Source organism: Somniosus microcephalus, chromosome 5, assembly GCF_052327205.1.
Source record: "Somniosus microcephalus isolate GS21.2 chromosome 5, FLI_Smic_1.0, whole genome shotgun sequence".
Classification (NCBI taxonomy): domain Eukaryota; kingdom Metazoa; phylum Chordata; class Chondrichthyes; order Squaliformes; family Somniosidae; genus Somniosus; species Somniosus microcephalus.
Genome location: NC_140991.1, coordinates 142,057,648 through 142,083,265, shown reverse-complemented (window position 1 = coordinate 142,083,265; position 25,618 = coordinate 142,057,648). Strand labels below are relative to the sequence as shown.

At 40.2% G+C, this 25,618-nt stretch overlaps 1 protein-coding gene across 2 annotated transcripts in view; it reads right to left on the bottom strand.

Moving 5' to 3' along the window:
* Window positions 1–758: 758 nt before the first annotated feature.
* The window catches only part of col1a2 (collagen, type I, alpha 2), a 57,736-nt gene continuing 32,876 nt past the window's right edge, over window positions 759–25,618 (bottom strand). For both annotated transcript variants that reach the window (XM_085988293.1, XM_085988294.1), the window contains exons 27-52: window positions 25,247–25,300; window positions 24,660–24,713; window positions 23,369–23,422; window positions 21,796–21,840; window positions 21,602–21,700; window positions 19,740–19,847; window positions 19,171–19,224; window positions 19,003–19,056; window positions 17,178–17,231; window positions 16,906–16,959; window positions 16,702–16,809; window positions 14,251–14,304; window positions 13,658–13,711; window positions 12,105–12,266; window positions 11,886–11,993; window positions 9,703–9,810; window positions 9,525–9,578; window positions 9,303–9,410; window positions 9,136–9,189; window positions 8,334–8,441; window positions 8,184–8,237; window positions 7,973–8,080; window positions 4,046–4,295; window positions 3,164–3,354; window positions 2,810–3,052; window positions 759–1,550 (exon numbers count right to left, since the gene is read on the bottom strand). In XM_085988293.1, coding sequence (XP_085844419.1) covers window positions 1,404–1,550; window positions 2,810–3,052; window positions 3,164–3,354; window positions 4,046–4,295; window positions 7,973–8,080; window positions 8,184–8,237; window positions 8,334–8,441; window positions 9,136–9,189; window positions 9,303–9,410; window positions 9,525–9,578; window positions 9,703–9,810; window positions 11,886–11,993; window positions 12,105–12,266; window positions 13,658–13,711; window positions 14,251–14,304; window positions 16,702–16,809; window positions 16,906–16,959; window positions 17,178–17,231; window positions 19,003–19,056; window positions 19,171–19,224; window positions 19,740–19,847; window positions 21,602–21,700; window positions 21,796–21,840; window positions 23,369–23,422; window positions 24,660–24,713; window positions 25,247–25,300 — 2,541 coding nt within the window. In that variant the 3' untranslated portion in view covers window positions 759–1,403. The remainder of the gene's footprint in view (window positions 1,551–2,809; window positions 3,053–3,163; window positions 3,355–4,045; window positions 4,296–7,972; window positions 8,081–8,183; window positions 8,238–8,333; window positions 8,442–9,135; window positions 9,190–9,302; window positions 9,411–9,524; window positions 9,579–9,702; window positions 9,811–11,885; window positions 11,994–12,104; window positions 12,267–13,657; window positions 13,712–14,250; window positions 14,305–16,701; window positions 16,810–16,905; window positions 16,960–17,177; window positions 17,232–19,002; window positions 19,057–19,170; window positions 19,225–19,739; window positions 19,848–21,601; window positions 21,701–21,795; window positions 21,841–23,368; window positions 23,423–24,659; window positions 24,714–25,246; window positions 25,301–25,618) is intronic.

The following is a 25,618-nucleotide window of genomic DNA, read 5'->3' as shown; positions in this document are numbered from 1 at the left end:
AGTGTCAGCCTAGATTTTTGTGCTTAAGTCTCTGGAGTGGGACTTAATCCCACAACCTTCTGATTCAGAGGCAAGAGTTCTATCAACTGAGCCACAGTTGTCACATGAATAATGGATATTTGGCAAGGTAGTAAAGGTGTATGATGCTATTAGAACTATATCCCAGCAAGGACTCAATGCCTTTAGGGAAAAGAAATCTGAGACGATATTTTCCTCTGCTCACTAACCTTAGCGAAAAAGTCAGCATGATTACAAAGCATGGCAGCTTGTTTTATATTCCTGCTGACTTTTCTCTGACATTAGGGAACTGAGGAGCTATATTCACTGCTCTCAGAATTTCAGAAAATTGGATGTATTTTTATATCACAGGTTTCAATGAAAGCCTGCAATAGGCCGAGGAAAAGCAAGACTTTATTCTCATCTGGACACTGGATGAGAGATAATCTTAGGTCTCCAGGTGAGAAAGGTGGCTACATCTGAACCAACTACTCCTCTGTCTATATGGAAGGTAGAGACAGAGGGTAATTCCATTTTAAAAAGTTGTAACATGAACCACAGTCATGAAACAAGTTACTTCAGAACATTTTCATGCTTTATTTCACAATTATTAAAACATCTCACTTGTCACATATACAAAATAGGAACATTTTAGTTTTTATTATTTTGATTTTAGAACTGTCACCTTTTTCCATTCAGTTGGAGTGAAAGTGCATGGCTAAAAGCATGAACACCTGAAGTAATGAGATGGAAATGGCAAGGAAGGTATCCACATGTTTAATTTGGGAATAGACAAGAGGATTCCATGATAATAATCAATGGATCTTACTAAGAAATAAAACCACTGTACAACTTAATACAGCACTGGAAATGTGGTCTCACATAGTGACAGTCTCAATGATGGCATGGGACATTCAGTTAGCACCACAGTCAGTACTTCAAGTACGGTATCTGCACAATTCAATACCACTTAGCACCTTTACAAAACGACTTGAACCCCAAGTACCACAGTTAATTTTGAGAAAGAAATTATGTGTTTAATACTTTAAAATAAGTATATGAGGTAGTTTAAACCTTGGGAAGCTGTGGTTTTAAACTTCCTCTTTGAAAAATATTCAAAGACTACAGATGACACTCGTTTTCACTTTCTTTTATTTACTTTCCATTATTTGTGATTTAAACCTTCAGGGCAAGGTTTCACCTGCAATAATCTCTTGAAATTTCCAAGTTGTTGGGAACTGCATTAAAATTGCATGGAGAAAATAATGTTCTTTTTTTGGATTTCCTACTTCTCTTTAAGCCCAGAACTTAAGCAAGTGGATGAGCAGAAGACATGGAATGAGTCAGCATTCAGTAAAAAATAAAAGAAAAAATGCGGAGAGTATTCTAAGTTAGCTCAAGTTCATTTATTTGAAACAGACTGGGCCAATGTCCAAACCAAATTCTTGTTCAGGGCCACCAATATCCATAGGTGCAATGTCCATAAATGGCAAGCGAGATGTTTTCTGTGTTCTGTATTCAATGACTGTCTTACTCCATTCACCGGTATGTCTCTGTTACAAGTAAAACAGAATAGGTTATTTTGAGGCAATGCATTACCATTTGTTAAAAAGATAAACCTGAAATGGGTTGTGATCAAAAAACATTTTGTTTTTCATTCTAAGCTAAATAGGTCACAAAAGGGGTGATTTTAATGCTGCCCATCCGAGATTCTGCTCCTGCCCGTCGACCAGCTGCTGCTTCCTGCTGGTTTTGGATGAGCAACCAACCGGGAGCATGCAGATGATGCCCAGGAACTAAAATCAGCCAGGCCTCAGCAGCCAAGTTCAGGGGGTTTGACACTCACCTTGGCCCCCGTCCATCTAATTTCTGCCCAGAGTTAAAATCGTTGCCAAAACATCAGATACATACTCAAAATTAGTCTTATTTCTGGCAGAGCATCACATAACAACAGTTTGGTTTAATTTACATGGTTCCTTATTCAATAGCCATAAAGAAATAGAAAGAAGACATGCTATTTAATATATTCTTCCAGAAGTTACCGAGTCCTCCAATTATTGCGTGTATGCTACAGACCTATTAAATGTTTCGAACATGTGTGAGAAGCTTTTTATTTAACGTGTTTATTGTCGGTGGTCGCAGCATCTTGTTAATATAAGCACACGTTTTACTAATCCAGAGTTTTATCTGTTCCAATTTATTTTTGTGATTAGGATGCTTTGCTTTACAGGATATATTTAACAAAAATACAAAATGCATTCTGTTTCTTCTCATTTTACTTCACCACAGCCAATCTCCAGGAGTCACCAGGATTATAGGATAAAAAAGCTCGAAGCAATGAGATAGTGGGAAGGCCTGACCTTTACTCTAAGTGATTAAATTAATGTGGAATGGAGGAAAGGAACAGAAGTTGGATATAGTGAGAACGCTGAAATGTGGTTGAGATCAATAAAGAAATAAGTGTGGCTTTTTGGGTCAAATTTCCTTTATACAATTAAATTATTGAGAATAAACATTTAAATGAGAACGAAAAATAAAAAGTACATAATGGAAGAGAAAGAAAAGCAATATCCTATTTTGAGAATATTTTCCAGGAATTTTGAGTTTGAAGTATTGAAGAAATATCCACCAGTAAAAAAATTCAGGTCAGAGTTTACAATTTGTTTCATTGAGATCTGTGATGCTTCACTACTTTGCTTCTATCTAAAAATAATGTGTGCAAGCAGTTATTCCATTTGATAACTGCAGGTTTCCTACACAATGCACAATTATTTGGACATGGTTAGTGTTAAAACAAGTAACCACAACTTACCGTGCATCCGTCTTCCAGAACGCTGTAAGTGAATCTGCTGTTACCTTCAGCTCGGAGTTCAACATCATTGGAACCTAGAAGGACAACTGACTTTTTCAGGTTTCCAGTCTCCTCATCCATGTATGCTACGCTGTTCTTACAATGGTAGGTGACATTCTGTGAGGCTTCATTGGAGAGGAGGTGCAGGAAGGTCAGCTGGGTACCCATAACAAATGGAGTGATGTGTTCATCATTGTAAGTAAACTAGAACAAAGAGATTCAGGGTAAGATATCTGTCTCCCAATATTTTATGCTGTTGATTGTTCAGCAAGGGTACAAAATAACCAGCACAATATACATCTGAGCTGGACTTACCTGGACACCATCATTGATAGTTTCACCAAACCATATGTGTTTCTTTTCGTTGGGATTCTTGTTATTCCACCAGTTCTTGCGTTCAATGATGTCTGGGTTGGCATGTACACAAGTCTCGCCAGATACAAAGTCACAGTAAACTCTGATGGCATCCATGATACATCCTTGATTGGGATCGATCCAATAGTAATCTAAAACAGTCAATTTAGGAAACTACAGTGAAAAGTCATACTTTCTTGTTGCCAGAGTAACTCAGGTCAGAACTAGCTCCCTATAAAAACTTACAAAGCAGATGCTTAAATCTGAATTATTCCTTTCATAAATGGATATGGAATTCACAGTTAGTAAACTATAAGTTCTATAATTTAATAAAGTAAAAAAAATGCAAAGTGTGAAATTTATTTTTGCATTAACCAGGAATAAACACTACAAAAGCTTTATCTGTAGTTGCCTTTGAGGAGGTGGAGTGCCGTATAAATGTATTTACTGTATTCTAATTTCTTTATTCCAATTTTGTAGGTGCTGGCAGTCCCTTGCTCAACTGACCAATTTTCATGTGAGAGCTATATAATGATTGTTATCAAAGGTAGAGAACATCATAATGAAGCTTAATCATCCCTTGTCTGATGTTTACATCTTTCCAGCAGGGACCACTGAATAGCAGTCAGGAATTAAAACGTTGGCCAATTTTTCTCCTCCCTAGCCCAACGACAGACGCCAATAGAAACCTTTCCCCCAGTGGTTGAATTAGCTCACTCAGCACAGATCAGGGATTTACCCTATGACCTTCCTGGTCTACATGTACCATGCTGCCTGGTATATTTAGTGATTTTTACTTAAAAACAACTGATAATAATGTAGTAATTTTGTGCATGGGCAGACCTGTCTTCCATTCTGGGTGGCTGAGTCTCAGGTCGCGGCATGAGCGAGCAGGGTTTTTCTTTGAGCCTTCAGGGCTGCGGATGTTCTCAATCTGATTGGTCAAAACTTTCAGTTTGGCATCAACTTCAACATCCTTCTCTCTTACTGCAGCTGGTTGATCAGCTCTGTAATACTCGTGATCGTAACTCACTTCATAGTGACCACCAGCAGCACCTGGGAAGCCAGCAGAGCCGGGTTGGCCAGGAGGACCCTAAAAAGGCAAGGTTTAGAAATTATTTGTCTATTTTCAGTTGACTCTCATTATGTGACAATTACCTGTATGCTATTCTCTGCCATCATACAATTCCTCCTCACAGAGGTTTTAGATGATTCTACAATTTTCATTTCTTTAGAGAAATGTTACTTTATATTTTCAGAAATAAGAGAGCTTAGCACCAACCAAAACTCATACTTGTCAGTTGTCTAATTACCATGGTGTGGAGACGCCGGAGTTGGACTGGGGTGGACAAATGTAAGAAGTCACACAACACCAGGTTATAGTCCAACAGCTTTATTTGAAATCACAAGCTTTCGGAGCGCTGCTCCTTCTTCAGGTGAAGTGGAGAAATGCATAAAGACACAGCTTATATAGTCAGAGAATCATGTCTATGATTCGCTCCGAAAGCTTGTGATTTCAAATAAAGCTGTTGGACTATAACCTGGTGTTGCGTGACTTCTTACATTTGTCTAATTACCAGATAGTGATGACCTTCCTTGAGGTGGAAAGTTACCTGCCACTTGGGCTTGGGCTGATAAGTGGCAGGTAACATTCGCGACACACAAGTGCCAGGCAATGACAATCTCCAACAAGCGAGAGTCTAACCACCGCTCCTTGACATTCAACGGCATTACCATTGCCAAATCCCCCACCATCAACATCCTGGGGGGGTCACCATTGACCAGAACCTTAACTGAACCAGCCACATAAATACTGTGGCAACAAGAACAGGTCAAAGGTTAGGTATTCTGCGGAGGGTGTCTCACCTCCTGACTCCCCTAAGCCTTTCCACCATCTACAAGGCACAAGTAAGGAGTGTGATGGAATACTCTCCACATGCCTGGATGAGTGCAGCTCCAACAACACTCAAGAAGCTCGACATCATCCAGGACAAAGCAGCCCATTTGATTGGCACCCCATCCACCACCTTAAACATTCACTCCCTCCACCACCGATGTACCGTGGCTGCAGTGTGTACCATCTACAAGATGCACTGCAGCAACTCATCAAGGCTTCTTCGGCAGCACCTCCCAAACCCGCGACCTCTTCCACCTACAAGGACAAGGGCAGCAGGCGCATGGGAACACCACCACCTCAAAGTTCCCCTCCAAGTCACACACCATCCTGACTTAGAAATATATCGCCGATCCTTCATCGTCGCTGGGTCAAAATCCTGGAACTCCCTCCCTAACAGCACTGTGGGAGCACCTTCAACACAAGGACTGCAGCAGTTCAAGAAGGCGGCTCACCACCACCTTCTCAAGGGCAACTAGGGATGGGCAATAAATGCTGGCCTTGCCAGTGATGCCCAGATCCCATCAACGAATAAAAAATAAGTAGGGGAGAGAGGTAAGTAGGGCCTCTTAGGGACAAGGTGGCTCCATGATGACATATCTGGTGATAGAAAATCAACCCTTTGTGGCTGTTCTGGTAATGAAATACCTGAACCAGGCTGATGTGCAGTGCTCCAGGGCAGCACTGATGATTGACCAACCAAGCTAGCTCACCAGAAGCTGGAATTCCTCCCTTTCAGATCTTAGTTAACCCTGCAAGCTAATGACCTGTGGATAGAGTGGTTTGGATGGATAAGCAGTGGGGAGAGGCTTAGTCCTGACAGACTGTGATTTTAGCTGGTGAAACTCCAGCAGTACCCATGTGTACAACTCAGGGTTCCCATCCCTTAACCTTGTCAACCTGTGCCTAAGTCCTCTCATGTGTCCTTATGGGAAAGTGTGTGTACTCTGAATTGGGCAAACAGAAACTTTGGCTGTGATTTTGCTATTGGAGGTGGGATTGCGGCAGGAGAGGTAGTTGGCGGGTTCTGGTCCCGTTCCCGGCTGCAGTCGCAGTGTAAAAAGGATTTTCCGTTAATAGGTCTTGTTAAGCCTGCCCTGTGAGATTTCCGGCCAATTAAAATGAAGCAGTTCTGATGACGTCATTTGATGATGCTTCATCAGCCGATTTCCTTAAAGGGACCATGGCCACATTCATTTTGAAATTTGATCTGTCAGTTTTCTACAGCATGGAGGTGCTGCAAACACTGACAAGCACTGCACAAAGGTGCACGGCTGCACCCAGGCTCTCCAATGACTCCAATAAGCATATGGAGGGAGTCACAGCCCGCAGGGAGGTTCTCTTCCCTTCCAAGGGTGGAAGAGACCTCCCCAGGAGACCAACACAGCCTGGTTGCACATTGCACAGGAAGGCAAAAGCAGAGAAGTTGTCAGGAGGACCTGGCTGCAGTGGCGCAAACCTTTCAATGATCTCAGTAGATCACGAAATGTTACTGCAAAGCCACACTCAACCTTATCCTGCTGTGCCTCTCATCACATCCCCATAACTCTGCCTTCCCTACCCTACTCCTGCACATCCTTACACCAACTTACCATGCACCTCCACCCATCCCTCTCTATCTACATTATCACTTCCCCATCTCACTAGCCACCCCACACCCGCAGCCTCATCCTAGTGCAATCATACCACTTCCCCATCTCACTAGCCACCCCTCACTCTCACCCTCATCCTAGTGCAATCATACCAACTAACAACACACAAAAGTAGGCACTTGGGTGTTTTATGCAATGTTCATGTAAAGTTTCTGCTAATGTGTTGTCAAACATTGAAATCTTTATTTTCAACACTTTGTCTTATTGTATAGATCTGAGCTCACCTTTGGAAGTGTCTTAGTGAGTTGCAGTGAATGGTGAGACATAACGGTGTCCCCTGCAATGGTGATGAGTGTGAAATGAATGGCTTGGTCATTGTAGGAATGCTTTATGGTGATGGTGTGGGGTGGTGTTAACCTGGCGCATCACGTGGCAGCCAGGGTGTACAACGTCAAGTGAAGTAAATCTGGCCATGGTGACACCATCGCTGGCCTCCAGTTGTGGTTCAAGCCTTGCTCACAGGACTTCAGTGCATAAACTAGGCTGACTGAGGGAATGATAAGTTGTTGGAAGTACTGTCCTTTGGATGCGATGTTAAACTGAGGATGTTAAAGATCCCATGCCACTGCCTGAATAAGAGCAGAGTTTCCTATTGTTCTGGTATTAATTACTCCCTCAACCAATACCATCAAAAATAACAGACCAACTGGACATCCATCTTTTTTGTGGGATCTTGCTCTGTGTAAAATGGCTGCCATGCACATTTCAAGTAAGTGATTTAAGATGTTCCGGAGAGATGCGAGAAGAAACAATTTAAGTACAAGTTTTCTTTTTCTTCGCTTAGATCGAGTATTAAAGCAACCTGGTTATACGAACAATCAGAACAAAAACTATCATTTCTAACAGGGAATCTGGAGGTCATTAATATTTAAATATTCATTCAGATTGCATTTTTTGCTTCAGTTTCCTCCCCTTACACTCCAGTGGGTGTGGGTTCTCTTGCCAAATATCTATTCTTCTATATGAACAATAAGTGGCCATTCTTCAAGAGTGAGCCTGGACAGCGATTCAGTGGCTATTTAATTATGAGGGCCTCACAGTCATGCTTAATCCTGTTGTCACCCAACAGCCATGCGCAAGCCACTTTGCAGCAGGGATCACTGGACCTGGTGTAGGGTTCAATGTCACATTTCATTATGTCATTGAAGCATGAAGGAGGAGGCCCTTGTATTGCATATAAAATGGAAAAAATATATAGTCATCTGATTATAAATTTCAACTTACGGCAGGACCATGATCACCAGGACGCCCACGATGACCAACAGGACCCATAGGACCAGCATGTCCGGATGCACCATCTTTGCCAGAAGGTCCAGCAGGACCAGATGGACCCTGGAAGCAATGGATACAGCAGTTTATTTTACTGTTAGTGTATTTGTTCTCTATTACAAATGACTGATCAGTAGAATCATGAAACAGATATTTCTTTACTTACCCTTGGGCCAGAAGGACCAGCAGGACCATGAGAGCCAGGTTCACCAGAAATACCCTATTAAGGTAAGGAAATCAATTAGGAATTTTGTCACTGAGAACAATAGAAAACAGGTTGGGGGTGGGGAAATCAAGAATCATAAAGATTACTTACAGAAAGACCAGGAAGACCCTGCAAGCCACCAGGTCCTCTTAATCCTTTCAGACCTCTGACACCTGCATCACCAGTTTCACCCTTTTCTCCACGTGGACCTTGTGGGCCCTATAAAATGAATAATAGAAATACTTAATTGTTGATATCATATGAAAAAGAAATAGAATAAAATTACAAAGAAAAACCAATAGACCAAAAAGACCCCCAGTAGGGCCCCACTTCTAGAATTAGGGGGTGGAAACAGGAATGTCATTAAAGGCCTGAGAGGCCTACAGTTGTAGGCCTAGCTGCTAGGCTCTGAGCCTTCAGGCTGCTGTTGAAGAACAGCAGAAAAATGTCTTGAGGCTGAATCCAATCGTACCTACCACAAAAAGGACACTTATCTGTTGGCCCTTCTTTCCCTTTCTGCCTTACCCCCTTAGGCCCTTCAATCTGAGAGGGATCCTGGTGCAAAGCCTAGTGGCAGATTCTTGGGGCACAATTGTAAGTGGGTATTTCTTGAAAATTAGCAGAGAAAATTGTGGTGGGAGAGCTGAAAATGCCCCTTCCCACATCATTATCATGCCAATGCTGGACCTGTGACATATTGCAGATGCAGATCCTGCTCTGTTTCTCTGGGGAAACCCTAGAAATCTGCATGCAACATAAATCTCAATATATCAGGTTCTCCGCCCCTTTTCCACTCCATAGCACTTCTGAAATGATCGTTCCCCAGGCATAGGGGGAGACATAGTGAAGCCTAGATCATCTAACCTTTCTTTATAAATATGAATGATATACAGCTGCTTGAACATGTACTCACAGGAAGGCCTCTTGGACCCAATGGACCAAGTGCGCCAGTTGCACCTGTTGGACCCTGTTGATAAAGGAAACAAATAATTACTTTTCTTGATAAATTACAAAATTTAAGACTTAAATCTACGAATACACATCTCCTGGTTTTAAAGAAAAATAAAACTGTAAACTTACAGGCTCACCACGGTTGCCAGTCTTGCCAACTGGACCTGCGTGACCATGGGTACCAGGTTGACCTCCTGAACCAGGTGCACCTACCCTGCCACCTTCACCACGTTCACCCTGAATACAAGAGAGAGAGAAAGAAAAATAACCCAGTTAATCGTTAAAGAAGCGATGTGGTATTAGGTCAAAAACTATAACCTTTTTGATGGTAGCTCTTAGGACTGCACATACCTTAGGTCCAGAGGCTCCGGCACGACCAGGAGGACCATCATTACCATGATTTCCCTTAAAAGCAAAACAGAAAGAAAGAAAAAGGATTATGTAATGTTGTGCAGTATATTATTTACCCGTTTAGGATATCATGTATGCAATAACAGCACTGGTAATAGTGATTTGTTCATTCACTTACATCACGACCAGCTTCGCCATGTTGGCCAGTCAGACCACCAGAACCAACTGCACCAGCTGAACCACGGGCACCATGAGGACCTGCAGAACCTACTGGACCAGGTAGACCCTAGAAATAAATAACAAAGAAATAAGATTAAATACAGAAGAAGTATCTTAGTGGGAACGTCTCAACCAGAAAGCAAAATATTTCAAAAACATAGGCAGTATTCCAGCTCTCAATTCTAGCGGAAAGGTTCTATAGAAACTCTACAGAGGTTCTAGCATAACTCCAGCAAGAAACTGGAACCTCAGGGAAATGACATATGCAGCTGAAAACAACTGTTTCCACTGTTCCCGGGGGCTCTGCCACTCCTATGTTGGAGTTATGGTGAGAGACCAGTAGCACCTCCATGGAATTTCAGGCTATTTTGTCTTAAAAGGGGTAAATATGCTCATTAGTGAAAGATTGAATACTGTATAGTACTGAAAAACCTATTCCTTGATGGCTAAATTGTGGAATATTGTTTTTAATATACCATTTATTTACAACTTCAAATGCTACCATATATGCGAAGCCCTTAGAAAGCAACTTACTGACCTTTGGTATTGAGACTTCAGTGTGATTGTTGTTATTTTTACACATTTATTCTAGAATAGTTCAAAACATATAAAAAAGTGGGTCTTTTGTTGTGGATAATAATAGTAATGGTAGTATATTTGAAATAAATATTCTAGAGGGAGTAAACATAAAGGCTGATTCCATATTTAGGAAATCCTGGAGAGAAACACAGGGAGTGTTGTTCAAGGAATTACAGGTTGCAGCCTCTAATTTTCCATCTATTTAAATGAATGAACAGAAAATCGTGGCTGCGGGTTCATAATTTCCTGACTAGGGCTACATGCTGTTACACGCTGGAAAATCAGCCCCATATTCCCAACTTTAACTTTTAAGAATCATATAATAGGTGTACTAGTTGCACTGGTTGGTAATTCTCCCCCTTAAAAGAGCTAACCAGCGTGACCAGAAAGTGATAGAGCAACAACCCACCCCGAAACCCCAGAGTGGGGATCAACCCAACCTGGAACAATCACCTAACACCACTTGCTCTGCCTCAATAGCCTAAACCAACAACCTCCCACAAAGTCTTGCTCGCACACTTGAGGGGTCAGTTTCCAGGTCCAATTTCTTGGTGGGAATCCTCAGTTGTCACGAGCACATGACAAAAAAAGACTTGCATTTATATAGCACCTTTTGCATTCTAAGAATGTCCCAGTGTGCTTCACAAATTAATTTAGGTGTAGTTGCTGTTGGTTTTGTAGGGAAATGTGGCAGTGAATTTGCACACAGCAACATTCTACAAATAGCAAATGAGACAAATGACCAGTTTGTTTTTTGGTGGTTTTGGCTGAGAGAGAATGTTGGTCAGGACACCGGAAGAGCACCAATGAAAAAATGCCACAGGGTCTTTTACAGCCTCCTGTACAAGGAATGGGACATCGGTTTAATGGCACCTCAAACAGTGCAGCACTCCCTCAGTACTGCCCTTCCAACAGTGCAGCACTCCCTCAGTACTGCCCTTCCAACAGTGCAGCACTCCCTCAGTACTGCATTGAAGTATCAGCCTAGATTATGCGCATATTTCAAAAATTCAAGCTTGCACAAATTTCCAACCATTTAAACAAGCACGTTTCCAATATGCTCTCCTGTTGAGTGAGGCTCGGCTCTTTGCTGGGAATCAGACTCAGAAAATTACTCCTTTAATGTACATGTGTAAAGTATTAATGTAGCATTAAACAATTGTAAACTGACTAAAACTGATACATAAATGCAATTTCTTGTTCTTTATTTCAAACTAATTTGTATTGTCATTGAGCATAGTAGAAATCCTTCTCCAAATCTTTCCTCCCTCTTACAATCTACATGCTTTTAAAACCCAAATTTGTGAGCATCTAATCATAGCTTCTTGATTTATCTGGTTTCCTCTATTATTTTCAACCTTTACCTAAGTTTCTGAATAACAAAAACATTAAACAACATTAAAGTTGTCACCTCATGTAATATTTCTAAAAGTTAGGTTTAAGCTGATAATACTGTATATTGTATTTGTTCCAAACAGATGCATGGAAGCTATGAACATACCATGGTACTACTTATCTTTAACTACTTCAGATGTTATTGTTTGATAAAAGTGTTATACTTACGAGTGGACCTGAGACACCTGGGAGACCATGCTCGCCTCTTGTACCTGGGAGACCGAGAAAACCTGACGAACCAAGAAAACCTTGAGGTCCAGGAGAGCCTGCAGCACCCTGTACAGAAATATCCAGATAAGTGCATAAGTAAAAACTGTGTCTAAGTAGGAATTCAACATTTTGTGTCCATTAAAAAAAAATCTATACTACAAGTTCAAAGTAACTTACAGCAGGACCTGTTTCACCCGCTGGACCCTTATCTCCAGGGAAACCACTTGGACCAGCAGGACCTGGTCCACCTGAACGACCTTGTGCACCTGAATCACCTCTTGGACCTTGTGGGCCAGAATTACCAAATGGACCAGCGGGACCTAGTGAACCTTGAGGACCCTATAAAAGCACAAATGCATTAATCACATATATTTATATTCTTGATTACACCTTCTGATATAACATATTGGCCCAGATTTTCCAGGGTCTATGACCACGTACGCACGCCATCTTAAGTGCCCCGCAAGTTCTGGGTTTCCGCATGCGATGCACGTGCGAAAAACCTGAAACTTGCGATCTGGGATATGTGAGCCTTTACGCAGGCATATGCCTGCAGGCCCAGGAGCACGATTCTTCGAAGGTAGGGAGGCAGCAGGTAGGTGTGGAGTTTTCTTGCGGTTCAGAGGCATTCACCCGCGGGAAGCCTCCGACTGCAATTTCCAGCTCAATTTCTATTGTTCCCTCCCTAATAGAAAACCTGTATTAAACATACTTTTTGCCTTGCCGCCAAAACAAATCTCAAAAGGTGTATTATATGAGGTACATAGAGAACATTAGCAAATGGAGGAACATGTATTCCAGAAAACACACACCGGCCTCCTCTGCTATTGTGTGAACTTTGGTGGGATATATTCAGATAAAAGTCTCCACTGGTATAATAATCTCAAAAGATAAACGTCAGAGGTTTTTATAATGTAGTCTTGAGACAATCTTAAATCTGCATGGTCAACTCCATGATTATTCAGCAAAAGGAATAATTCAAGCAGGGGACAATAAACATGAAATAAAAACTGTAGGTAGGGCTAATGTTTCAGGTTTATGACCCTTCATCAGAATTGACAAAAGGTCATAGAACTGAAATGTTAACCCTCCCTTCCTTTCTCCACAGATGCTGCCTGACCTGCTGAGTATTTCCAGCATTTTTTGTTTTTGTTTCAGATTTCCAGCATCCACAGTATTTTGCTTTTTGACAAGAAACATGATATTGGCATCGTGCTCCTCGTTTTCTTTTTCCTCCGTTTTCCACTCTGAAGTAGCAGCTTCTTTCTTTGTGGTAATTAAGCTAGCTGTCTAGCCCAAGATTGACAAAATTCACTAGAGTTAAGTGAGTTTTATAACAAACATCTGTGTGACATTAACTCACCCCCTAATGGTTGGGAGTTGAGATACTGGCAAGTTAAGTGAACACATAAGGTTGAGGATAGCTGTAAATAGTGGAATATTCTATCAACTTATCTTTCCTAACTATCCTCAGATCCAATCTTTAGTAATTAAACACAGAAATACCATCTATGTATTGAGGTATGATGGATACTAGTATTGAACTTGCACCATAAACCTTCATTCTGGATTTGCTATTCATAGCACCAAACCCAGAATTTATCACTGTACAAAGAGAAAACATATTGCCCTATACACATTATTGCTAACATTAACACTAGAAACTTGAATGCTGTGCATCAGATTCATCACAATGTCAAATTAATTACTAAACATATAAAAAAACTTACTGCTGGGCCTGGAGCGCCTGCTCTACCAGCAGGACCTGGGAAACCTGTCATACCCTAGAAAAAGTAAAGCAGTTGTTGAAATTAGTTATTTATATTCCACGTCGCATTAGTCAGGTTGAACACAAGAACACAAGAAATAGGAGCAGGAGTAGGCCATTTGGCCCATTGAGCCTGCTCCACCATTCAATAAGGTCATGGCTGAACTTCTACATCAGCTCCACTTTCCCATCCTATCTCCATATCCTTTCATTCCCTTAGAGCCCAAAAATCTATCGCTCTCTGTCTTGATTATCTGTCATCGACTGAGCCTCCACAACCCTCTGGGGTAGAGAATTCCAAAGATTGACAACCCTTTGAGTGAAAAAATTCTCTCTCATCTCAGTCCTAAATGGCCGACCCCTTACCCTGAGCCTATGAGCCATAGCTCTAGGCTCTCCAGCCAGCGTAAACAGCCTCTCAGCATCTACCCTGTCAAGTCCTTTAAGAAGTTTATACATTTCAATGAGATCACCTCTCATTCTTCTTAACTCCAGAGAATTATAGGCCCATTCTACTCAATGAAATATTTATAGTACAATTATTATTCAACTTACTGATGGACCAGAAGAACCAATAACTCCTTGTAGACCAGGAGCTCCAGCAATTCCCTAAGGAGAGGAATGCAAATAATTATGAATATAGAAATGGCTGTTGTGATAACTATTAATGTGCATAATATTTGCAGGTGAGTCATTTTCCAAGTGCTGCAGAGAGCACATTTTACTTGACTTTATTGTATGTTACAAAATGACTCCCAGCATAAAGTGACCAGTAGGTATTATAGTGCTAAATCCTTGCAGTGGCATTGTTTACATTGTAAAGTTTGCATAATTGCTATTTAAATCCAATTTGTACAATTTTGCAATGTTATTGCTTTGCATATGTGGTGGATTGAATGATGATTTTTGTAACAGCTTTGCTCAGAACAAATCAGATTAGACAAGTGAGCAATGACTTTGAAAGTACTGAAGCAACAAGTGAATCTGTATTCAGTGTGCCACTCGCATTACAACTGGCCGAGGTGGACCAGAGAAAAATGGCAGTTGGCAGCCTGTGTTCTAAGGTGGTACAGAAGGCAGAACCTGAAGCATCAAGTATATTGTTCTTTGCAGAGCTGAAGCTAAACTGCAAGGTTCTTACAGATCTCTGTCAGCTGCTGAATGAAGGCCTGCAGTATATTTGGATACAGCCCTGCCAGTGATGGTAAAAGTCACCACAATTTAAGGCAAGCCCTGCTGATGTATTCAGTGTGAACCAATTTGCTGTGCTCAGATCCATCACCGCGATGACAGATATTTTAATCCGCCTTGCCAACAATTTCATTCCTTTCTCAATGGACCAACAGCACCAATAGGATAGGGCAACATAGTTCCCAAGGATGCAGGAGTCACTGCATGCATGTTGTCATTCATGCCCCTATGCAATGTAATGCTCCACGTGAACCGCAAGGGATTTTACTGAATAAGTATGCAGCTGGTATGTCACCACCAGCTCAGAATTATACAATGGCCACTTCCCAGGGAACTTGCACAGCGCCTTTATTTTAAGGAAGTCCTCTGTATCATCGTTCTTTGAAAGGAGAGGAAGACTGGAATGTTAGCTGCGGATGTGCCTTCTACAGCCATAGCTCACAGCACTTTTGCATTAACCACAGACAGAAGTAGAGTGTAGATTGATATGAAATGAGGAAGAATGTTTAAATGTCCACAGCAGCAACTTTAATGGAGAGAAGGATGTTCAATCTTATGTTCCTTATTAATGAAATTTGCATTTCTGAGTGGAGGCAGCTGCATCCCAATAGTTGGGATATTGCCTGGCCCTTTAAACTGCTGTAGGTATTGCAATACTGCAGCAGCAATTATTTCCTGCCTCCTCCCAATGACGAACTCCCAATAACAGGCGACAATGCCATAGGGGGACCACCTAATATATTTCAATTAAGTTAACTCTAGAAAGTTCATTGGGGTCAGCGCTGGGTAGAAATCCAGTCCCACCACACTTCTGCTAATGATTACGCTGGAGAGGAAAACCTAGCCTCAACAGTTTATAGCAGTAATGGCAGCAATTCCATGCCTGTGACATGCATCACTAAGGGTTCCACTACAGACACCAATATTGTTCACTTATCTCTCCCCTGCCTGGCAAACCAGGCACTTCTGTGGGAGGGTACCATTCTGTCTGGTAGGTAGTATCCATCTGTTCTCTCAATCCCTTTATTAGAGCCTCAAGTGCTTGATTGTCCCAATGAAGTTGCTCAGGAAACAGCTGCACTGAGGTGGCATGTTCAATTTTCATAGCCTAAGTGGGTGCTTAACACTTTACACAAGTGTGCGACAGGATTAATACATTGCCTGCTCTGTTGTGTTCTCATTATAATGCACAGAATTGTGTACTAAATAAAATTGCAGGTTCAAAGTGTGAAAAATGTTGAAACAATATAAGCAATGCCCACTTAGCCCTTCTTTATTGCCAAAAGAGTCAATTCTAAGTTCATATCACAAATTCTTTAAGCCATGTTAGTCTAAGTATGACCTGATAAATGACATGGATAAAGCATTAGAAAATTAAATGTTTGTCAGGATATTAACTTAATCATTTGCTGCACAAGTATACTGTCATTAAAGTGGTGCCCTTCTGTATCTCAACAATTTATTTCAATGTAAACTAGTCCTTAGGATCACAATCCAAGCTAATATTTCATTCCAATATTTCATTCACAACCATGTGTATCTCAAAGATGACCAAAATGGTCCTGGAGTTTGGACAGTTCAGGCAGGACTTTCCTCTTATTTACCACTGCTTTAGTTACAGTAATGGGAGTGGGTGGCGGCAGAAAATTGAGCAGGGACCTATTACGCCAAATTTCTCCCCATTTTTACGCCAGATGATATAGATCTCTTTAAACCATAATCTACATGCAAAAAGAGAAATATTCTATAATGAACTGTCAATTAATTATGATAAAGTTACTCTTTACTCTAATAACTTCAGTTCAGGATACTTACCGCAGGACCAGAGGAACCAGCAAGACCAACAGAACCAGCAGGACCGACCCCTCCTTTGGAACCAGCAACACCGATCTCACCTTTAGCTCCAGGCTGTCCATCTGCACCCTATATAATAAGAAAATAAGCAAAATAAAAAAGTAGGCTCATGTTTTTAAAAGAAATGAAAATAATTAAAATGTAAAAGAAAGTTTTGAAACATACGGGTGGACCAGCAAATCCAGTAGGACCAGCACGACCAGCTTCACCACGCTCACCCTAGGCAGAGGAAAATCAAACCAAATAACTTTACTGTCCATGCTCCTTCTCACATAATAGCCCGATTCAAATGTCATTATATTACTGTTAGTACAATGAATTGAAAGTCTGTTGTAATTATCAGCAATTGATAAAATATTTGGAAGAATATAAAACAAAATAATAAAGGAACTCAGTCTAAATTCAATTTAACACTTGTTCCTTTTTTAAAAACTTACTGGAGCACCACGAGCACCAGCTGCACCAGAGTGACCAGAAGAGCCAGATTCACCCTGAAGAATAAAATGTCAGTCAGCTGATGATGGCAATAAAATGTTATAGACATGAAAAATATTATGAGAGGGAACTCTCACTTGTGACACTAATAAGAACAATGGTGATATTTATATCAGTAATAAAATGACAAGAATTAATTTAGTAATGGTGGTATTAATAGAAATAACAGTAATTCTGATAATTGTGTGGAGTCTGTAACTGTTCTGTTATCATTGGTGATGAAGGTAATATAAAAAGTCCTACATTCCTCAGTTCACAAGAACAGGTATGAAGCATGCTTTTTTCAAACTTTGAACAGATACATTACTGAAATCGCTGTAGCACACAAAAGACATGCGACCCCTTTCATTCAGTGAGAGGTGGGTCGAGTACTACAGTCAGAGGCCAAAACTATTTTCATGGTTGTGCCTCATTACCATATTCCTGCTGAGCTGCCCCATGCTTGCTGATCGGAGTGGGGAGGAAATCAAGCAGCTTGTCCGTGGAGTTGATTGGGGAGGCGGTGCTCGGGTAGGGTCATGAAAAGCTAGGCATCAGACAGGTCTCTTTTTGTGGGGCCAGGCAGTTAAGCTCCTGCTGGCCCCACACAAATCGCCAAAAAATCTACCTGCCCCATTTTTGTAGCAGCCTCCAGCAGTCCCCTTAAAGACCACTGGTTAGGCTACTCTAAACCCAATACCACTATTTACCACATGTTGTTATACTGCACCTTTGTGTTAATGCAAGGCCATCTCACACTGCTTGAGGTTTACACTAATTGCAACATAAAGCTACATTTTAAAAGTGCCTAGGCAGTCCATTGTGTCTCTTGGTAACTTTTAAGACTCTGTATGGTATCTTCCTAATGTTAGGATAAAGTGGATGCTCCCACTGTTCTCTTCTAATCTTAAAGGAGTAATGTTTCAACTTTGTGCTGCTGAAGGGGAGACTTGCCCTGGAAATTCAGGTGTGCACTGCAAATAGTTTTCCGATCATTTAAATTAATGGCCAGGAAATCATGTGTATTGTGCCGAACTTTCAGTAAGCTTTGTCAGGGGGTGAGACTCCCTGATAGCAGCACAAAATTGCAGACACCAGCAACAAGTTCTAACTGTGGTGACAGAGTTCCCTGTAGTTATAGTGATTGTTTGATATGTTATTTAATACTATACAATATCATGATAATTGTAATACAAGAACAGTAGTGGTCTGTTAGACAGCTGGTGTGTCATGGTGATGCCCTTTGAATACCAGAGATGTGCTGTAAATTTCTATGATTCTATAATATTCAGAATTTCAGCCATGTTGGCATGGAAAGAGATCAAATACATTCATACCACATAATAGTTTGGATTTTCTTAATAACTGAAAAAGTAATATATTATTAACATTGGAAGTACTGAGTTTAGGAGAAGAAAATGAAACATTGGTAACTGTTTTGGCTGATGATCTCAAGCACTGGTCTCACCATTAATTCATCACACAGGGAGCTGTTTATTGGTAGGTAAACATAGGCTCCTCAATTGGCTGATAATAGTTATTCTATCAATGACAAAAATAATGCCAATGACAATGTTACAGCAATTAACATAAGGATAAATGGCTGCTAATAAAGGCATTGGTGTCTGGAGCCGAAATCATCCTATTGGTGAGAAGCCCACTTAATCTCATAAAAACCTTGTGCTAAAGCAACTATCATGCTTGGAAGTTGTATGAGAACTTGAGAAAAAAAATGTCACAGTGAGGGATTTATAAGAAGGGGATTAATGTAAGCTTTTAGAAACTTACCCTATCACCAGAAGGCCCACTGGGACCAGGAGCACCAGCAGAACCAGGAGCACCCTATAAAATAGGAGTATGGTAATGTTAAGATAGAGGTTATATTGGTGTGTACTCACAGATACAGTGGTACTAAAGGCTTAAGCTTAATGCAGAAGATAATCGTGGGACACTTACCCGTGGGCCATCGATGCCTGTATTTCCTTGAGGACCCACTGGACCGTGATCACCCTATAAAACATGCATGATGAGTTAGACTGAAAATAGGAGAGTGTAACAATAAGAGACAACAACACATATTGTTGTTTCTTAATATCTCTATGAATTCTTCAAAGCATTACTTTCAAAACTGCTAATAGTTATATACTTTTTTTGTAGAATTGATATTGCTCTGGCCAGGAGCTGAAGTTGCTCTGCTTTACACTTCCACCATAGTACATCCTTTAAATCGTTAAAAAAATACTAAATGATAGAAACATAATGAGCTATCATTGTAAAGCTCCTAATATGAAGCATAGAACATATGAGTGAGTTTCAACTGTTTTTATTTAGATTGGTAGATAACAGTGTAGTAGTGGTGCATTGTATTTCAGAGTGAAGGGAAAAAGATGCATGATCACTTGAGTGCTACAGAAGCCTACACTATTAATCAACTAAGAAGCTAGGGGTCTTTAAAAAGGGAAAAAGAAAATGGAGAAAATTATGAATAGTTTAAAAAAAGATTGACAATATAAAAACTGACTTACATTTTCACCTTTGGGACCAGGAGTACCAGGACCACCTCGCTCACCTGACATGCCCATGGAACCGTGAGGACCTTGATGGCCAGGAATACCTGCAACACCAACTTCACCCTAATAAGGAAGTAGTAACAACTGATTAAGGTTGCTGAGAGTTAGTTAATACAACACCATACTTAAGGCACTGAAAGCCCTTTTGCTACCTCTTCCCAAGAAATTCAAGTTGCCATGTAGGACCCCAATTTAAGGAACCTAGTGCCAGTTTCCGATGTGTGCCCTGGGCAACTAAAAGTCACCCAAGTCAATATGTCATCCGGCACATTACCGGCGCAGTTTCTTACACTGGAAAAATGGGACAATGTGAATTTGTCCCCCTCTGTATCCATATTAATACCACATAAGATGTGTGTAAATGATTTCAAAGAAATACAGTAAGAGATCAAGGAGGAGACACCAAAGCATAGGCTGAATATTGATAATAAGGCTCCTAAAAATATTCATAATAGCTACTGTAAAAATGTTTTAAGAACTTGAGTTACATTGTGAGAAAATATTAAAAGTAACTAGGGAGAATGTATCATTTATGAATGGCATTGATTAGAATTTGCCCACTGGAAATGAAGGGTGCAACCATGGTGTAATGGTGTGTGGGCAGTGCAAAGTAGTTTCCCTTCACATTGACACAGCAATGGGAATGCAGTAAGAATCCAATGTCAGGGGCTAAGCTGACACCAGAACAAAGTGGAGTGAGGCACACTGTGTTGTACAGGAGACAAACTATCAACTTGTGAAATAACAACAGAAAATGCTGGAAATACTCAGCAGGCCAGGCAGCATCCGTGGAGAGAGAAACAGAGTTAACGTTTCAGGTCTGGGACCCTTCATCAGAACTGGAAAAAGCTGGAGATGTAACAGATATTAAGCAGGTGCAGAGACAGGGGTGGGGGGGTTAGGAGGAGAGGAAGGAATAGAAAGAACATCCTGTACTTTTGTAAGAGGCAGGAAAGATAAAATGTTGCAAATGGGAGTGGCAAAAATCATACTGCATGAAAAATGGGGGCAGGGATAATTATCTGAAATTGTTGAACTCAATGTTGAGTCCAGCAGGCTGCAAAGTGCCCAATCGAAAGATGAGGTGCTGTTCCTCGAGCTTACGTTGAGCTTCATTGGAACAATGCAATAGCCCGAGGACAGAGAGATCACTCCCAATCTGATCTCTCTGTCCTCTGGCTATTGCATTGTTCCAATGAAGCTCAACGTAAGCTCGAGGAACAGCACCTCATCTTTCGATTGGGCACTTTGCAGGCTGCCGGACTCAACATGGAGTTCAACAATTTCAGATAATTATCCCTGCCCCCATTTTTCATGCAGTATGATTTTTGCCATTCCCATTTGCAACATTTTATCTTTCCTGCCTCTTACAAAAGTACAGGATGTTCTTTCTATTCCTTCCTCTCCTCCTAACCCCCCCCCCCCTCTGTCTCTGCACCTGCTTAATATCTGTTACATCTCCAGCTTTTTCCAGTTCTGATGAAGGGTCCCAGACCTGAAACGTTAACTCTGTTTCTCTCTCCACGGATGCTGCCTGGCCTGCTGAGTATTTCCAGCATTTCTGTTGTTATTTCAGATTTCCAGCATCCGCAGTATTTTGCTATCATATCAACTTGTGAAAGTGTTCTGATATAATTTTAAAAGAACCACCAGAAATTCACTAATTAACTGCTGAATGAATTTGGGTGGCACCAACTGTACATTTGTGATGTCTATAATTAGATTTTAAGATAAAAATTAAACACCTTCCTTGTTTTCAAAGAACTTTTAGAAGGCCGGTGTCAGTCGTTCAATAGAGTTGTTTGCTTTCAACATACCTTTCCACCATCAGAACCAGGAGCACCTTGGGCACCACGTGAACCAGTAAGACCCTGGGAACCTACAGCACCTCGTTCACCTGGGAGACCTCGTTCACCCTAATTGGAAAAATGTGAAGCACACTACTTTAATCATGATGTTATGACATTAAACAAACTGAAAGTGCAAAACCACAGAAGAGACTTAAACATACTCTTGAGCCGGAGGCACCTGGAGTTCCAGAATCACCTCGGATACCCTGTAGAGAAATGAGAGGGTAATAAGTAAGATGTACAAACTAAAAATTAAAAAGAAACAAATATGCTAACTTTGGCCATCATGGTGAAGACTTGCTCTGAGTGCTATTGTAATGAATTCAGAAGCCCTTTGGGTTTATGATTTCATTTCACACACCTCAAAAAGGGAACCATACCCTTATAGGTTTATAATGAAGACAAATAAAAGAAGCTTTCCAGTTGACTGGTATGAATGCTGGTATGAACACATCATTCATAAGAACATAAGAACATAAGAACATAAGAAATAGGAGCAGGAGTAGGCCAATCGGCCCCTCGAGCCTGCTCCGCCATTCAATAAGATCATGGCTGATCTGATCCTAACCGCCAATCCACTATCACAGAACCATCTCCTGAATCTAACAGAATTAGACACACAAAATAGGAGCAGGATCAGGCTACACGGCCCCTGGGCCCGCTCTGCTACCCACAGGGCCATGACCATTCCGAACCTAGACTCATGTCCAAATTCCTGCCCGCTCCCCGTAACCCTTAATTCCCTTTACTTCTAGGAAACTGTCTATTTCTGTTTTAAATTTATGTAATGATGTAGCTTCTACAGCTTTTTGGGGCAGCATATTCCATGGACCTACCACCCTCTGAGTGAAGTAGTTCCTCCTCATCCCTGTTTTGAAAGAGCAGCCCCTTATTCTAAGACTATGCCCCCTAGTTCTAGTTTCACCCATCATCGGGAACACCTTCCCCGCATCCACCCGATCCAACCCCTTCACAATCTTATATGTTTCAATAAGATCGCCTCTCATTCTTCTGCACTCCAATGAGTAGAGTCCCAATCTACTCAACCTCTCCTCATATGTCCATCCCCTCATCCCCGGGATTAACCGAGTGAACCTTCTTTGTACTGACTCGAGAGCAAGTATGTCCTTTCTTAAGTATGGACACCAAAACTGTACGCAGTATTCCAGGTGCGGTCTCACCAATACCTTGTACAACTGAAGCAATACCTCCCTATTTTTATATTCTATCCCCCTAGCAATGAAAGCCAACATTCCAGTGGCCTTCTTAATCACTTGCTGCACCTGCATACTAACCTTTTGAGTTTCGTGCACCAGGACCCCCAGATCCCTTTGTACTTCAGTACTTTCCAGTTTCTTGCCATTAAGATAATAACTTGCTGTACGATTTTTCCTGCCAAAGTGCATAACCTCACACTTTCCAGTATTGTATTCCATCTGCCAAATCTCTGCCCACTTACTTAGCCTGTCTATGTCCCCTTGCAGGTTTTTTATGTCCTCCTCACTCACTACTTTCCCTCTTGTACATTGTACAGTTTTTTCATAGTTCATTATTTGCATAATTTTGCACCATACCTTTCAGATTATTCAAGTTCAAACATATGGATCATACTCTGTTTCTCTCTCTACAGATGCTGCCTGACCTGCTGAGTATTTCCAGCATTTTCTGTTTTTATTTTATATGGATCATACAAGCTATTTCTCATATTTTGTCCCTCATTATTGTTTGCCTTACCCGATCACCTGGTTTACCAGGTTCTCCAACCGCACCAGAAGGACCAGGGACGCCCTATAATAACAGAAAAAAATAAGCCCAACATTAGCACATTATGATTGCAATACCAGATAAAAGGGAATTTAATAGGTGAAAAATCACGTGCAGTTGGCAGACAAATCGCACATTTATAAAATGTTTTTACTGTCTTTTCACTTAAGAATCAAAACATTTTTTGGAAAATTACTTCATATTACATCCTTCTCAGTAACTACACCAAATTTTAAAAACATTAAATTGTATAAATTATTGCTGGAGATGTTAATATATGAGTTGATTAACTTGCTTAAACTAACTTCCTCCCTCTACTATTTTAACAGAGGAATTAATCTGTTTAATTTAACCCATTAAATTTAACAAAGGGAGGAACTTGGTATGAGTATGTTACATGTTTGTAGAATATCATTGACAGTAATTCTACCCTTAAGACTTGAAATTAGTACATGCTGCTCATGATTAGTGTTAATGAAATGAGAAATCTTTCAAATCTATCTTTTTAGCTAAGAGAAGACTATGTCATCACTCACAGACATTCAACCTTTTGCAATATTTAACAGTTAGTAAATAACCCTTTACTGTCACTTCAAAAACAAACTGCTTTAATACAAGAATTACATGTATCAGTAAAACATCTGTTTTATTTAATAGGAAAAACACATACTACATCCTGGTGGAACTAAGATTTAGTTAATGGGGTTTAAATGAACTCCAGGTAGATAGAAGCGGTTATCATTGGCTAACTACAGCCTGCAAACACTTGCAGTAGGTTCAACCCAATACCAGCTCTTTTATCTCCACCAGTGATGGGATATTTATAATTTATTAACTCAGTGCTTGCAAGGTAATTCTGATACAGTAGAATTAATATTATTAACAAAGTGATTGTAACAACTTCCAGTCAGCCATAACGTAACATTTGGAAAAGATGATTAAAATACAATTGCTAGAAGGACATTTTTGCATTGAAATCAAGCCGTGTGCTATTAGTACGACACACATTAACACATATGTATGAACATCCATTGTCTGCTAATTATACAAAGATGTTAACTCATTTATTTTAAATATATTTTCATTAGAACAGTACACCAGCCAATTGCAACCCATTTGTGTTTTATAGTAAAATGTACAGTATTACTTTACTCATTTTTATATCCCATTTTACTGTGCTGTTATATATAAAAGTATTATAATTCAACAAGCTTATACTATTGTACCTAGTACAAAACAATATTCAATTTCAGAGACATACCTGGAAACCAGAACTGCCAGCTGGACCCGATTCGCCTCTTGCTCCAACAGCACCCTAATGAATAACAACACTGAAATTGTTTATCAGGTCAAATTGCTGAGTGCTAACTATATTTAAGTTGTCAAATTTGTATATACAATATATATAGTAGTCAAAAGTAAATTAATTTATTCTGTAATAATATTATCATTTAAAAATTTCTATTGCATAAATGTTAATAAGTCCATTCCATACATTTATTATTAGTTTAGCTACTATATAACATCTACCAGTATAAAGTATACATACCTGATAAAGTTGCATGAAGAAAATGTTTTTCAGATTTCAAAATAATAGCCTTTATAAAAATTTTGAAATTAAACTGTGTGAATAGTAGCATGCAAACACTTTAATACACCTATATCCAATTCCTCTATCCATCATTTATAAATCTAGACATTAACCCATTTATTTTAAATTGGTTAAAGCTTTTGTTAAAGTAAAGGAAAAGGAATTGCATATGAATGTATTAAGCATTCATCAATTAATATTCACACAGCATCATTTTAAGGCCTATGCTTGTATCTACAAACATCTGATCTACTTACAGAAACACCACCGGGACCTTGTGCTCCAACTTCACCATCTTTGCCAGGTGTACCCTGAAGGACGAAAGCATCAGAGGAAAATCTTGTCAGTTCTATTACTTACATCAATAAACAGTACTTACTGTCATGTCTGTATTCTTCATACTGCATTTTAACATTCAGAACAAACAGGTCAATTGCATTTAGTGTCTGCCGTTTTTGGAGAATCCTGTGATTCTATATCCTATACAGTGGCCTGCTCTATTACTGACTTTACTGGAGACATGGGAATGATTGCTACATGTTTCTCCAGAAATGGAGAATTATCTACAGATTTATGCATTTTTGTAAATGTCAAATTCTGCCTTATTATATTTTATTCTTTGCTTTTTG